Source organism: Lactuca saligna, chromosome 8 (assembly GCF_052625555.1).
Source record: "Lactuca saligna cultivar CGN05327 chromosome 8, ASM5262555v1, whole genome shotgun sequence".
Taxonomy (NCBI): Eukaryota; Viridiplantae; Streptophyta; class Magnoliopsida; order Asterales; family Asteraceae; genus Lactuca; species Lactuca saligna.
The window spans coordinates 167,709,378-167,726,108 of record NC_136424.1 but is presented as its reverse complement, the minus strand read 5'-3'; the positions used below and the strand labels follow the sequence as shown (position 1 = coordinate 167,726,108).

General features: G+C 37.6%; 1 protein-coding gene across 1 annotated transcript; it reads right to left on the bottom strand.

Moving 5' to 3' along the window:
• Positions 1 to 13,780: 13,780 nt before the first annotated feature.
• On the bottom strand, positions 13,781 to 16,730 carry LOC145011652 (Pentatricopeptide repeat (PPR) superfamily protein). The gene is made up of 2 exons (XM_078970388.1): positions 14,158 to 16,730; positions 13,781 to 14,057 (listed from the first exon to the last, which is right to left on the bottom strand). Exons 1-2 carry the CDS (start codon positions 16,584 to 16,586, stop codon positions 13,940 to 13,942), a joined length of 2,547 nt encoding a protein of 848 aa, XP_078826514.1. The 5' UTR covers positions 16,587 to 16,730; the 3' UTR covers positions 13,781 to 13,939.
• Between the last annotated feature and the right edge of the window lies 1 nt (position 16,731).

The window sequence follows — 16,731 nt, the reverse complement described above, 5'->3', positions numbered from 1 at the left end:
GGGATCTCGGCCCGGATTGCTGCAGCCACCTCCTCCTGGATCATCTGACGAATATCCTCGTCACTCACAGTGCTCGAACTCGCCCCATTGCGTGTGACAACCATGATGTCTCTGAAATACAACATAAAATTATCAGAGACTCCACCAAGTACAATTGTACTCGATAACGCACCCTACTCGGTCTCCGGTATCCAAGGATTCTTACTTGGGTCTTCCACCGACCCGGTGTCTTCGGTAGTACAGGCCCAATACTACCGACCACACCGTATCAGTATTCGTCCCAAATCTTCCTCCCCAAACCCCGAATAATGAGTACTCTACCTATAATATGCACTATCTACTTGCACGCTACCAAATATCTCATATAAGCAATCTCCCTAGACTAGGGCATCACAAAACAGGCCATTCTAGTCCTATCATGTATACCTAGTCTTCTAGCATGCATAACAATTCATAATTCAGTGCATAACATAACATTGTAAGGTATTCTGGGGATCTTTACCGTTCGGGCACTGGCTGATCGTACACACTGCTCCGTTCTTGTTTACCGCTTTACCATTTATAAAATTTTATGTCTTTATGATTTTTAAAAGATTTTTCCTCAAATCCTCGGTTTGAGTTCAGTTACACCCGAAGGTACACCCGAATCCCTCAAACCAAGGCTTTGATACCAATTGTAACACCTCAAATTTTCAAATAAATTTTTCATTTAAAATAGAACAACATTATTCGACAAAAGTATTTATTCCAGGTTCATTTCAAAATACAATTAAAAGAATCCCCAAGATCTCCAACAATGGCAGTGTGTACGCGTCACGCCGGCGCGTTCCCACGGTCCTCGCTAGTACCTGAAATACATACATACAACTTGTAAGCATAAATGCTTAGTGAGTTCCCCAGTATACGACTTACCCACATACGCCTTTCCAGGCCCTGACCTTCCGGTCCACAATACATTGCCTTCCGGCCCATAACATTATCGCCTTCCGGCCCATAACATATCGCCTTCCGGCCCGTATCATATTGCCTTCCGGCCCACAGTATATTGTCTTCCGGCCCATAACATTTACAATACATAATACATATAACATAACACACATAGCACATACATCATACATCATACCTGACCTTTCCGTCACATAATATATCGCCTTCCGGCCCACATAAACATACATATCATGCATAGCATCTATCTTTCTATTTATAGCATAAATAACACATATCATATACGACCTTCCGGTCTCACAGTCAAACCCTTCCGGGTGAAGTATAGTGAGAAGACTCACCTCGTATTATGTAAGCTACAAACTCTTGGAGCTACTCGCACTCGATCCGCCAATCTGTAGGCTCCCTATAATACCACATACCTTTATTAATAATCTTATCAAACAAGACAACTGACTCTACGAAATTACATGCAGGTCAACGGTCAACTTGACCGGACTCGTCGAGTACAAGGGCGACTCGGCGAGTCTAGAGGTCCTCCCCAACTTCCCGGTTGTTCCCCTTTCTACCCGTCGAGTATCCCCTCCTGACTCGACGAGATCCTCGTGGAAGAATCGCGGGGCCACCCCGACTCCACTCGCCGAGTCTAAAGAACGACACGGCGAGTCCCAGTAAATCTTCAAGCTACTCGACGAGTCCCAGTGAACCTTCAAGCTACTCGCCGAGTCTGAAGAACAACTCGGCGAGTCCATGCCATGCAGTCGATCAACTGCCTCCTGTAATTCGCATGGTTCCGAAATATATAGACATGGGACTTCCCGGACCTTTAAACACACTATTACTGGGATTTAAACGCTTGGTAACAACATTATAATCTATCTAATCACTAAATGGGTTTCATAAACCCTAGATTCGTGCTCACCACCCAAACAACAGAAATGGACCGAGTGTTACCTGAAAACGTGGTCTCTGTGTCCCCAACCTTCAAAACTCAATCCTCTTGATCTTCCTTTGACCAAAACCTTGCCTCTTCTTGCCCAACAATCTCCTCAAGGTCTCCAATAGTCTTCTCTTCTCCACTAATCGTCCACAGATGCTATGTTCTTCACAATCGGCCAAAAAAACGTACAGTGACGGCTTAAGAGGCTTTTTATACGTTCCAAACTAAACGGCTAGGGTTTCTGCTGAACAGCGTCGACTCGCCGAGTCCATATCTGGACTCGTCAAGTCCAGTCGCACATCCGCGACCAAGCTTGCGATCCTACTCGGCGAGTCAGGCACCAACTCGCCGAGTCCCTCCCTAAAATGACCCAAAATAGTTTTAAAACAATACCTGGAATTCCGGGCTGTTACATAGAAAAGACATTGATTTTGAGGAGCCTAAATCATATAAAGAGGTTGTGGCAAGTAAAGAAGCAAATGACCGGTTGATGGCTATAAATGAAGAAATGAAATTTTTATAGATGAAAGAAACATGGGATCTTGTTTCATTACCAAAGGGAGCAAAGCTAGTGGGATGCAAATGGATCTTTAAGAATAATGAAAGGATACCATGAGTTGAACCATCTAGGTTCAAGGCAAGGTTGGTGGAAAAAAGTGTTTTCTCAGAAAGAAGGAATTGATTATCATGAGGTGTTCTCACTAGTCGTGAAACACAAGAAAATCCAGGTTCTTTTTGCCATGGCGAGTGCATTCTATTTAGAGCTTGAACAGCTTGATGTGAAAAATTCATTTCTTCATTAGGAACTTAGAAGATAAAATTTATATGTCCTAACCATAAGGATTGCATAATTATAAGAAGGATCATGTATGTTTTCTGAAGAAATCCTTGTATGGTTTGAGCAGTCTCCAAGACAATGGTACAAGAGATTTGATTCATTCATGATCTCGAATGGGTACACTTGGAACCAGTTTTACAATTGCGTACTCAAAGGAATTGTCACCAGATTCCTACATATATTTATACCTATATGTTGATGATATGCTCATCGCAACCAGGGATATGGTTGGAATAAATGTTTTGAAGGCAACCCTGAATAATGATTTCGAAATGAAGGATTTCGGAGTAGCAAAGAAGAAACTTAGAATGGAGATACAAAGGGATAGAAAAATAGGGCAATTATGTATTGCTCAACAGAAGTACATTGAGAAAGTTCTGCAATCCTTCAATTGTGATCAGTCAAATCCGGTTGGAACTCCTTTGGTGGATCACTTTAAACTTGGTCCAAACACTATACCGACTACTAATGAAGAAAGGAAGTACTTTAGTAGGGTTCCATACTCAAGTGCTATTGGAAATATCATGTATGCTATGGCCTTTATAAGACCTGATTTGGCTCAAGTAGTTAGTATGGTTTGGTAGTTACATTTTAGGCTGTAAATCCTTTAAGGATATGGGTTGGACGAATTCTAGGGCTTGGGATAGCCTCAAATTCATCCATGGCTTATCTATAGGATTACTTAGAGTCTAAGTTATCCAATTATGGTTTAAGGGTAAAACCCTACGAGCCCTACAAGTATAAATAGACCCCTTGCGATAGGGAAATCGGCACTTCCTCAACAACAAGGATACCCTGGCCGATTTCCTCCTCTCTCCTCTCTCTCAAATCATTCTCTTTGCTAGTTGGTGTTTGTAAACCATTAGAGGAATGACAATTGTGACTCTAAAGCTCCAAGAACAAGAAGATCAAACAAGTGATTCAAGGTATGCTTCTAACTCTGGTTTTGTATTGTTCTTATACCTAATTAGCCATTAGGAGTCTTGGATTCAATGCATGCTTAATTAGACAAACCTAGATCCAAGCATTAGGGTTTGTATGCGCACATAGGAATGTTCTTATGTACAAAACCCATCAGTGGTATCAGAGCCTAGATTGGTTTCTATTAAATTAATGCTTAATTGTTTGATTGTTAACTGCAAAATTCGAATTTTGTGTTTCTGAGTCATGGACTCGGCGAGTCCCATAGTGGACTCGACGAGTTGGCCTGACTCGGCGAGTCCAGTTTGGGTACTCGGCGTGTCCGAGCATCAGGAAGAGCCAAAAACGGGATTTTTTCATATTTATCTTATGGAAACTTACCTTAATCATATTAGATCAACCCAAATCCGATTTTATGATATATATGACTATATTTTTGATCTAATTGAAGATATTTATCAATTAATAATATATTTAATTTCCTTGTATGATAATTATTAATTATATTGATTAAATTGGTAATTGTTTTTCAAGAAATCAAATATGGATAATTATGTGATTAATTGTTAATTTGAATTATTTGTTATTTGATCCTTTATGTTTTAAATGTTTAAAAACTTGCCCTCAAGTTTTGAAATTTGTATTTTGTGATTAAAAGTTTAATTTAGACAATTTAAATTTCAAACCCTAGAATTTTACAAGTTTAAAATCCAATCCTATACTAATATAATATTACAAGATTAATATATATATATATATATATATATATATATATATATATATATATATATATATATATATAACTTAAATGCTAGTCTTACCGTTAGTAGGCCTCATTCACGAAGCCGGTCTATAAGGTGGGTATAAGGTTGCAGCCTATAAAATGGTGCTTAATGGGTGTACACTCACACCCACCTCTTGTTTGATCGGTGGAGGGTCGTTAGCCGCACGGGTAGGATAGGGCAACCCCATCCTCTCATTAAAAGTATAATAAGAAATACAAAGTAGCTACATGTTTTCTTAAAATTTCCCAATCTTAGTTACTTTAGGAAAAGTGAATTGATGCAATCCCATGAAATAACACTTTGCACCTTGCTAAGAAGTTAGTGGAGCGTGTGTGGTTTACTGGCACACTAATTGGTTCTAGGCGAAGGTGGCAAAGCGTGATTCATTGTTTATCATAGTTCGATGGAGCGTGTGTGGTTTACCGGCACATCGAATAGGTGATCGTTACAATGAAGGCACCATGTGAATTTGCATGGAAATTCACACCCGCTTTGTGATCCTCGGTATCCGATTCACAAACAAGAGGGGCATATCGAGATTTAAACATGCCATTGAAAAGTTTCAATGAATCTCATTCAAACCTAGGAATTCTCAATACATTTAGGACTTAAAGTTATGTTTTTCATGGTGGAGAATTAGTGAATCGTCATTCACTTACCTTCAAATTGTTTGCATGTTAGATTACGGCATCTCTTTTCTAATGTGTAAATATTGTTGTTGGATCCTAGCCCTAATTCTTTCTTATTGGGTGATAATTAGGGATTCATATTCTAATCAATCTTTGACCTTTCTATTGTAGATGTCGAACACTAACAACGTTGCTGCTAGTCCATTCACTTTGATGAGCCTTTGTCAAAAGGTCACCTTTGATGGAACGAACTTTAGCGAATGGATAAGATACATTCGCACGATTGCTCGCTATGAGGATAAGGAGTATGTCCTCGATGAGAAGCTCGAGAAAATCAACCCCGAAATCACTACTCCTGCCGAAATGACCGCTTTTGAAACTCACGAGCGTGATGCAACGAAAGTACATTGCATCATGATCGCAACTATGAACCCCGAATTCCAAAAGTCCTACGAGGACATGTATCCGTACGAAATGCACCAAGACTTATTGGAGAGATACCATCAAAACGCGAGACAAGAGCGTTATGAGATTTTCACTAACATGATTTCTGCTAAGATGGGTCATGGAGAGTCTCTTACCGTGCACCTGCAAAAGATGCAAAGGTATGTCGACCGCCTTCGCAAGTTAAACGTTGACTTTGGGGAAGAGTTGGCGATCGACATGGTGCTTCACTCTTTGCCTCCAAGCTACAATCAATTTAGGATGACCTATCACATGAACAAAGAAAAGGTCACCCTAAGCAAACTCCAAGGTCTCTTGAGGGTCGCTGAGAGCAACTTCAAGGAGAAGTCTGTTGCACTAACTCCCAATCCGCCCGCCGCTCCTGTCTTGGCAATTGGACAAGGAAAGGGAAAGAAGAGGAAGGTTTCATCAAAGAACTATTGCAAGGTGAAAGCCCGAGATGGTGCCTCTTCTAGTGGGACCAAAGTTGATCCCGCTAAGCCATGCCCTAACCCGAAGGAGGCAGAGTGCCACCACTGCCACAAGATAAGACATTGGAAGAGAAGCTGCCTGGAGTACCTGCAAGCCATCAAGGAAGGAAAGATCAAGCCATCTTTCGCAGGTATATACACAATTAAATCTAACGATTCATCTCATGATATTTCTTGGGTTCTTGACACCGGTTGTGGTTACCACATTTGTTCTAATGTGCAGGGACTAAGAAGAAATAGAGATGTGGAGCATGGAAGAATAAATCTAATCATGGGGAACAGAAGATTGTCGCCTGTGACCAAGATTGGAGTGTATTCTTTAGTTCTTAGGAATATTTTATCTTTAGATTTGAACAATTGTTTCTATTCGCCAGAAATGGCTAGAAACATCATTTCATTTCATGGTTTGTTTAGACAAGGTTTTAGATTTTCTTTTAATAATGAGAATGGTTCTATTTTAGCTTATTTGAATGGTGTCTTTTACTTTGAAGTTATACCATGTAATGGAATTTATGAAACTGTTATGATTTTTGATAACTTAGGAAATGATGTTTTATGCATGGATTCTTCCAATAGTATGGATAAGGCATCCTTATGGCATTGTCGTCTTCGACACATCAATAAGAAACGCATAGCCCAACTCCAAAAGGATGGAGTGTTGGAGTCATTCGACCTTAAGGAAGATGACACATGTGAGTCTTGTTTACTTGAAAAGATGAGTAAGTCACCCTTCGCTGGTACGTGCAAGAGGGGTGAGGGTCTATTGGACCTCATACATACCGATGTGTGTGGACCGTTTAGATCTACCACGAAGGATGGAAACCGCTTCTACGTGACTTTTACCGATGACTATAGTAGATATGGGTATATCTACTTAATCAAGAAAAAGTCAGAAACTTTTGAAAAGTTCAAAGAGTTCAAAAATGAAGTGGAGAATCAATTGGGCAGGAAGATAAAGATACTTCGATCCGATCGAGGAGGAGAGTACCTAAGTCTTGAATTCCATGATTATCTCAAGGAGTGTGGAATAGTTTCACAATTGACGCCACCTAGGACACCATAATTGAATGGTGTGGCAGAAAGGCGTAATCGAACCTTGTTGAACATGGTTCGCTCTATGATGAGTCATGCTTCGCTATCTATCTCTTTTTGGGGGTATGCCTTAGAGACTGCCGCCTATATCCTTAACCGAGTCCTTACTAAGAAGGTTTCCAAAACACCTCGCGAGATGTGGACGGGGAAAGCTCCTTCGTTAGCACATATCAAGGTTTGGGGTTGCGAGGCTTTCGTAAGACGAGATACTCACGACAAGCTCGAACCTCATAGTGAGCGATGTATTTTCATCGGCTACCCGCAGAAATCCTTTGGATATCTCTTCTATAGACCAAAGGACAATGTTGTCTTTGTTGCAAGGAGAGGAGTTTTCCGAGAGCGAGAACTCATAAACCAAGGAGAGAGTGGGAGGCAAACCGATCTTGAAGAGATTCAAGAGTCGATAGATGAAGGAACCTCTACCGCTGGTGCTCAACCCGAGGAGGAAACTCCGGTTGAACCAATTGACGTATCATTACCTCTTAGACGTTCCGAAAGACTTAGAGTTCAACCCCAGTCGTATGGTTTTCATATTACTACCAAAGGGGACACGTATATTAGTGATAGTACACTAATAAACCTTGATGAACCTAATAGCCATAAGGAAGCCATGGCAAGCCCGGAGTCTGCAAAGTGGAAAGAGGCAATGGATAGCGAGATCCAATCCATGTATGATAACCAAGTTTGGAATTTGGTTGATAATGTGCCTGGACGTAAGACCGTTGGGTGCAAATGGATATTCAAGAAGAAGACCGACGTGGATGGAAAGGTACACACGTATAAAGCGCGATTGGTTGTGAAGGGCTTTACTCAAACTCCCGGAGTTGAATATGAAGAGACCTTCTCACTAGTTGTGAAGATAAAATCTATTAGAGTGATGCTAGCTATTGCCACATTTCATGATTATGAGATTTTGCAAATGGATATCAAGACCGCTTTCCTTAACGGGAAGTTGGCTGAGGATGTTTACATGGCTCAGCCAGAGGGGTTTGTGGATCCGAAGCATCCGAATAGAATGTGTAAGCTTGAGAAGTCCATTTATGGACTAAAGCAAGCATCTCGCAGATGGAATCTTTGCTCCGATGAGATAGTCAAAGAGTTTGGACTTATACGAAGCGAAGATGAATCGTGTGTATATGTCAAAGCCAGTGAGAGTGTAGTAAGCTTCCTCGTTCTATATGTCGATGACATATTACTCATAGGAAACGACGTCCCGACTCTGCAGGAGGTTAAGTCCTGGCTCGAGAAGTGCTTTGCTATGAAGGACCTCAGAGAGGCTTCCTATATTTTGGGAATAAGGATAGTAAGAGAAAGAAATAAGAGACTAATAGGACTTAGTCAGAACACTTACTTAGAGAAGGTACTAAAACGTTTTAGTATGGAAAACTCGAAGAAGGGAGAATTACCGATACAAAGTAATGCCAAGTTGAGTAAGACTCAAAGTCCGAGTACCGAAGCCGAGATAGCTGAAATGAGCCGAGTTCCATACGCTTCCGCAATTGGATCAATCATATACGCTATAACTTGTACTCGCCCTGATGTAGCCTTTGCTTTGAGCATGGTTAGTAGATATCAAGGGAATCCTGGCAGAGCTCATTGGATTGCGGTGAAGAATATCCTTAAGTACCTTCGGAGGACGAAGGAATGGTTCTTAGTCCTTAGGGGGAGTGATGACTTGAAGGTGCGAGGTTATAGTGACGCCAGCTTTCAGACCGACAGGCACAACTACCGTTCGCAGTCGGGCTGGGTCTTTACCCTGAATGGAGGAGTAGTAACTTGGAAAGGTTCTAAGCAGGAAACCGTAGTTAATTCAACGTGCGAATCAAAGTACATTGCAGCAAGCGAAGCGTCGAAGGAGGCAATATGGCTAAAGAACTTCATTGGTGATCTTGGAGTTGTACCTGCCATAAAGGAGCCCATGGAGATTTTCTGTGATAATGAAGGAGCGGTTGCCTTGACCAAGGAACCAAGAGATCATGGTAGATCACGACATATCGACAGGAAATATCACTTTATTAGACATCGTGTAGAAGAAGGACAACTCGTAGTAAAGAGGATATCATCGGAAGATAACCCAGCATATCCGCTTGCGAAGGGACTGAGCAGGGTTAAGCATTTGCAGCATGCTAGGAGTATTGGGCTGAAGGATGATATTAGTATAGATTAGATAGTATTAGAAACGTATAATAGATAAATGTAATTAACATTTGATGATTAAATAAAGGAGTTTTATTTATAAGTAATGTTACTGTCTTATGTTAATTGTTTAACTATTGTTTCACTTTTCATGTTTTGACTTCCAGAATAATTGAGTTTATTAAGAATAATCGAATTGTTCAAATTGTCCATAATCGTTCATATGTCGGAAGTAGATATGAATGAAGGTTGTCATGAATAGGTGTGTAGAGTGTCTAAATGGTTTTAGACATAGCAAAAGATTGTTGCAACGTTCATGAATGCTTATGAACTGGTTTTGAGCATTGGAACAAACCCGCGCTTGCTGGAATCACCTTATGGAATGTGATAAAAGGGTGATCGCAAGACGATAATATCATATAGTCTTAAAACCTAGATATATGGTTTGTTATTTGCTAATTGATTGTACATTGATAATGCGAAAACGCATTGGTAACTCAATGTTATAAAACGCATTATTGTGTATAGTTGGTTAATGAATAAGTAAATGCATATAAGTCGAAGTTTATCTGTAACTTTTATCCTAAGAAGGGAAAAGTGATATCTTGGCCGCTCGATGATTTGATTTGACTTATGTGTCGGGCCCGGTCAGAACTGAATTGATGTGTTCGATTAAGTTCTATGTCGGATAAATCGGAGATCGAGAAACCAAATACTAGACTAATCATTCCATTGAATTGTCAGCATGATATCTAACAGAGGACTGTATGATCCCTTATCTGAAGGACAAGATTGATCAGTGTTTGACAACGTCTTTGAGAGCTACGATTGCAAATCGGATTGTACTTGTGCATATAGTTACTAGACTTATCCAAGTGAGAGACTGTTGGAATAGTGTCTAAGGCTACAACTATATTAGGCAAGTATTTGACCCGATTGTGCATGGTCCTTTTGGGTTGCCATGACCATAGCAACTTGGTAGGATGATTTATTATGAGAGAATAGATATTATTAATATATTATGAGAATAATATAATGAATAATAATATTGTTATTTGATTAATATAAGTCATAGATTAATTAGTATTAATTTGATGACTTAAAGAGATTAATTAAATAAGAGGGTATAAACTGTCAATTGTTTGGTAGTTACACTTTAGGCTGTAAATCCTTTAAGGATATGGGTTGGACGAATTCTAGGGCTTGGGATAGCCTCAAATTCATCCATGGCTTATCTATGGAAAGAATTAGGATTACTTAGAGTCTAAGTTTTCCAATTAGGGTTTAAAGGTAAAACCCTAGGAGCCTTACAAGTATAAATAGACCCCTTGGGATAGGGAAATCGGCACTTCCTCTACAGCAAGGATACCCTGGCCGATTTCCTCCTCTCTCCTCTCTCTCAAATCATTCTCTTTGCTAGTTGGTGTTTGTAAACCATTAGAGGAGTGATAATTGTGACTCTAAAGCTCCAAGAACAAGAAGATCAAACAAGTGTTTCGAGGTATGCTTCTAACTCTGGTTTTGTATTGTTCTTATACCTAATTAGCCATTAGGAGTCTTGGATTCAATGCATGTTTAATTAGACAAACCTAGATCCAAGCATTAGGGTTTGTATGCGCACATAGGAATGTTCTTATGTACAAAACCCATCAGGTATTGCTCAAGATATACGCCATGTTATGCCATAGTGATGGATGTTGGGCCATTAGTGTTCATGATGTGCCACTTGTACATCATGATGCTCCACTATGGCACAAGGTGCTCCATCATGTATGTTGTTCCTTTGATTGTTGTGCCACTGGCACGAGCCTTGTTGTGCCACATAAGAATTCTAATTCCTTTAATTTTTTCAACAAAACACAATTTTTAAAAAAAGTTTAAATTCTAAATACTCCAAATTACTTTGAAATCCATAACCAAACCCAACTATGTAACTTAATCATGCCCCCTTATGGGATTCAACAAAGTCACAAAGCTTTATACACTTTAAGTAAACATTAAAGGATAAAGTAAATTCCCTTGCAATTTTTCTAGCAAGAATCCATTTGAATTTTTTAAAAGGAAAACCAAACTTGTTTATTCACATAACTAAACTAAACTCTTCCATTTAATCTAAAGGTTTGACCAAAAACAATTAACTTAAATCTTGTGTTACATTATCAAAATTCTTAATTACCTCATTAAATTTCTTTTGCATGTATGACTACGATCAGTCATTCCTTAATTTTACAAAATATCATATATAGGTATATTTATTCAACATTCCATATTAATTTTATATAATCTTTATTTTCCTTCTATACTTAGGTCTCTATTGTTAATATGAGTTCCATAGTATTGACCCTTCCCTAGTTTAAAAGCTTGTTTGTAGCTTTGATTCTCGATTTCTAATTGTATATATACCATAATGAATGTAATACGAAACCAAAATTTTCCATTGTTTATATTAATATCTTTCAAGTTATAATCACAAGATTAGGAAAATGAAGAACACGACTTTTATTCTTGTTAGTGTTGCTGCAATGATGATGCTTTTGGGTGATGTTCATAGTCAAGAGTGTAATCTTATTAAAGATATAAAGGATTGTTATCCATCTCTTATTTCAAAAGGTTCACCATTTCTAATTACTGTGGATAATGAGATCACCACATAAATTGCCTATGCAAATACATAGACATTAATAAGTTTATATTGTCACCAAAATACCAATATCTTCACAATACCGCCAATACTTGTGGTGTCTTCATTCCTACTTGTGCTTTAGTGTTGTAATTTGGTTATGTTATTGTTGCATCAATACACATGACATCTTGATGCATAAAAGCATTGTCTACACGTTTTAATTTGAATTTTTGTACTTTCTTTTGGTTGTATGTGTGTTTGTGATCATGCTATGCAACGTGCCTTTCGTGTTCTAATCATAAGCTTCTTGTATATTTGATACAGTCTCCATGTTCATGATAGAGTTTCTTGCATGGCCATCTCTTGTGTGGAAGTGAGGAAATGACTCCAAATCTCCAATACACCACTATTTTGGCATAATGTCTTAGTAATATCCAAACTATCAATTATGTGTCATTATAGATTGTCTAAGTTGTATTATCATTTTTTATTTATATTCGATATCTTCTTGTATATTAATTAATAGCTATCAACAGTGAACACTGTAAATCATATTTTACTCAACTAATTCAGTTTATAAATCTAAAAGTATCCATCTAACCCTAATTAGGTAATAAAAATCTTGAAATTTTTCAAGAGAAAGCCATCATATCTATCTGTCCCTCCAGCTAAAGCTTTTCATATTAGAAAGAGAGGGTTGGAGATAGTATTATGGAGCACGATTCTCATTAAACAAACCTTGCTTTCATAGTTAGTAAAAAGAAAAACCTAAGGAATGTTTTAGCTTAAGAACAACATATGATACTTATAATATAAGCATAAGGTCATCTCCATGTAGGTAAATTCGCTAATAGACAACAAATTGTTTTGTAATTTTATGAAACACAATGACCATTTTCTATAAAGTTTCGGTTAAGCAGGGACCGCTTCCGTAGTTTTTGAAATACAAGGACCATTTTTGTAATTTTGTGAAATAGAGGGACCATTTATTTAAATACGCTATTAGGCAAAGACCATTTCTCTAATTTTATGATATATAAGGATTATTTTTATAAATTTTTAGTTATATAGAGACCATTTATACAAATATTTGATAATATAGGAATGAAAAACTAAATCTGGTACTTTTGATTCATTTATTCTTCAACAAAACAAATGGTGGGTTAGTCAAACCCATTAAACACTGGGAACAATTGCATTTTAGGTATAATATATAATACAATGTTGCTTCAAATGACTATGCTTGATGCAATTGAAGTTCCAGCGAAAATAAAAAAGTGAGGCCTTTAACACTAAAAATTTAGTCTAGTAAAGGAGATGCCACCTCTGGTATCGGCCCTTAACGCTAAAAATTTGTTCTGATAAAGGATGGGACTCCCACTAGGGATGAAACGAGCCATGTTGATCCCGAGCCTAACCTTAATTGGTATCGGCTCATTTAAAGTTATAAAAGCTCAAGCTCGAGTTCGACTTGTTTGAAGCCTTATAAAAAAATAATAATAAAATAAAATAAAAAAATTAAAAAAAAAAAAAAAAAAAAAAAAAAAAAACTCGAGCTCGACTTGTGAATGATCCAATGAGCTCAAACTCGGTTCGGGTTGACTCATTTTATGAAGCAAACATAAACAAACCAAAGCTCGACTCAAGGCTCGAACTCGACTTTTTGTAAAACAAGCCTAAAAACCAAGACTTAGCTCACTAATTATAAAATTTTGAACTAATTTGTTTTTTTTCTGCTTCAACTCATTTTGTAATTACCACAACAAAATCAAAGAAAAAACTATTTAATTTAAGAACATATCAATTGAATTAATCGAGTAACTTTATTCAAATGGATTGCACTGAGAGTTGAGTGCAATCGTTAAGTTTCCAGTTTTAACAATTCTATATGATTGTACAACGGTTATATATTGTTGATTTCTTTTATGCATTAACATATCTTCCATATTTATCCATGTATTATGTATATAAATCAGGATCCCTATAATTACAATAACAAAAAAAAAACGTACACTACATCATAGAGATACAAATTACAAAAACTAATTCAACAAGCTTCACAAAAGATAGGCAACATATCTCCAAATAATAACTTTCAATCATTATTATCAATGAAGTCATACTTTTGAGAATTCTGATTTGATATATTCGCATGACCCCATCCTTTCTTTACCTTACTCAAAATTTTCAGTGTCACACTACTCCCATCATCTCTGCAACAATCAAACAAACACAACGAATGTGTCATAATTTATATTCAAAATATAATAAGTCAGATCAAATTGTGGAATCAAACAGTCTGAAATTTCATACCTATGGAGCACACTCTGCCAATTCTTTTCACTTTTTCCAACTTTTTTATGGTCAAACACTCTAAAATTTCGGTCAACTCTATTAGAAACCTCAACCTCCGAATTCATCTCCAACATCCACTCAGCAAATTCATCAGCCTCACGCGTATTCCCATTCACTTTCAAACCATCAATGACAGGCATAAAACACGCAGAATCAAAAGAATACTTTTTTTGAACCATTTTCTTTAACACATCACTTGCACATTCCAACATTTCAACCTTACAAAGTCTCTGAATAAAATCTTGATATAAAAAACTCCCTATATCAAAACATCTATCCAAACTCGACATGAAAATGTTATTAGCTTCCATGAGTTCATCTCCACAAACTAACTCATTAAACATGAAGCTATACAACACTTCTTTATGACCATAGATTCTTAATGAGGTGTCAAACACTTCAAGTGCTGGTGTAAACTCGCCTATTTGACATAAGGGTTTGATTAATAACTTGAAAGTGGAAATATTTGGAGAGATGCCTCTTTCTTTACTCAACATTTCATCTAATAGTTTCATGGCATTATCGATTTGATTTGATTCACATAAACATCTTATCATGTTATTGTAAGTAAAAACATTAGGAGAAATGCCTCTTTCTTTCATCTCATTCATTAATCCATACATTTCAAAGAATTGACTTTTCATTCCTAACCCGAGTATCAAAGAGTTGTAAGTTTGCAAGGTTTTGTTGTACCCTTTTTTCTCCATGTCTTTAAGCACCCGAAATGCCGAAGATACCCTTCCCCTTTTACATAAACTATACACAAATATATCGAATATAATTGAATCTGGGTATATGTTTTTCCCTATCATTTCAATGTATTTCTTTTTAGCTTCATCAAGATTCCCATTTTTGCATAATGCGTTAATTATAATGGAATAAGTGATTAAGTCAGGCTTAGAATCTTGATTCCACATTTCATGAATGATTTCAATTGCTTTTTCTACTTTCCCGATTTTACATAGTCCATCAAGAACAATGTTATAGGTCACTGAATCCAAATCATAGCCTTTTTCTTTCATCTTTTTTAATAACTCATCGGCTTCTAATACTTTCCCTTCTTTCCACAAACTTTCTAGCAAACTATTGCAAGTGTAGTTATTTGGAAAACAACCGTTTTCTATCATGTTACGTAGGAGTTTATTGGCTTCATTGATCTTCCCTTTTTTGCAATATCCATGAAGTAGGATACTATAAGAGATTACATCAGGAGATACTCCATGTTTTTTCATTAAACTCATGACCATTTTTGCATCATGAAGGATACCATTCTTGCATAGACCATTTATAATTGTATTGTATGAAACAACAGTTGGTGATATGCCATTTTCTTGCATCTCATTGAGAACTACTTGTGCATCTAGAAGCTTTTGGTTTTTTATTAAGCCAAATAAGAATATATTGTAACTTTCTACTTCTAAAGTGAAACCACTTACTTTCATGGATTCAATTAGGGTTTTTGCTTCAGCTATCATTCCTTCCTTGCAAAACCCTTGAAGCATCAAATTGTAAGTAATCATATCAGGTTGAGGCAACCCTAAGACCTTATCTACTTGCATATCTCTGAAAATTCTTGAAGCTTCCAAGACTTTTCCTTGACTACATAGAGCTGAAATCCTGGAATTGAATGTAACTACGTTTGGAAAAAGACCATCGTCTCTTATCATGTCCACTAACTTTTCTGCTTCATCAGTCTTACCTTCTTTGCAAAAAGTTGAAACTAATGTGTTGTAAATAACAATGTTTGGAGCAATCTCCATACTTCTCATTACCTCCAAAAGCTCCAAACCTTGGTTAGTATATCCAGCCCTACAATACCCACGAACCAAAATGCCGAAGGTGAACTCATTAGGTACGCATCCTCTCTCGCGCATTTTATCAAACACCTTCCGTGCATCGTCTAAATAGCCTGAATCACATAACCCTCCAATCAAGAGGTTGAAAGTGTAAGTTTCAGGGGTAACCCTAGAAACAATCATGTCTTCATACAGCAATTGAACACAGCTTGGGAGATTTTGTTGAAGCGAGGACCTGATTAGTGTGTTGTACAAGGAAATTGAAAGAGGTTGATTGGGGTGGTGAGCTCGAAGTGTTTGTAACTGAGAAATAGCGAGACTTACATGACCCGATTTAGCAAGATCGCGAACAAGCAAGACCATGGAGTCGTGCGAAGTCTGGGATGGGTAGGAAAGGAGGAGTTGCTGAAGGGCGTTGATTTGGGTGAACATTTTGGCTCCGATAAGAATACGGGTAAGAACAGACAGCGATTGGTTGAACTTGAGAGCATCGGATGGAAAGTTGGGATTCGAGGCGATGCGTTTGAAGATCTGCCAAGCTAATTCAGGATTGTTAGTGTTGTTGATGAGAGCCCTACTTAATTCTCTCATGCTGCTCAAAATGGCGGGAGTATGATCCTTACTTAACACCTGTGTTTTGTTTTGTTTGTTAGATGAATTCGCATGGAAGCTCTTATATTGGGAATTTTAACGCCTTTTCTAGTTGATCCAAAATCACCATGATCAGAAAACACAA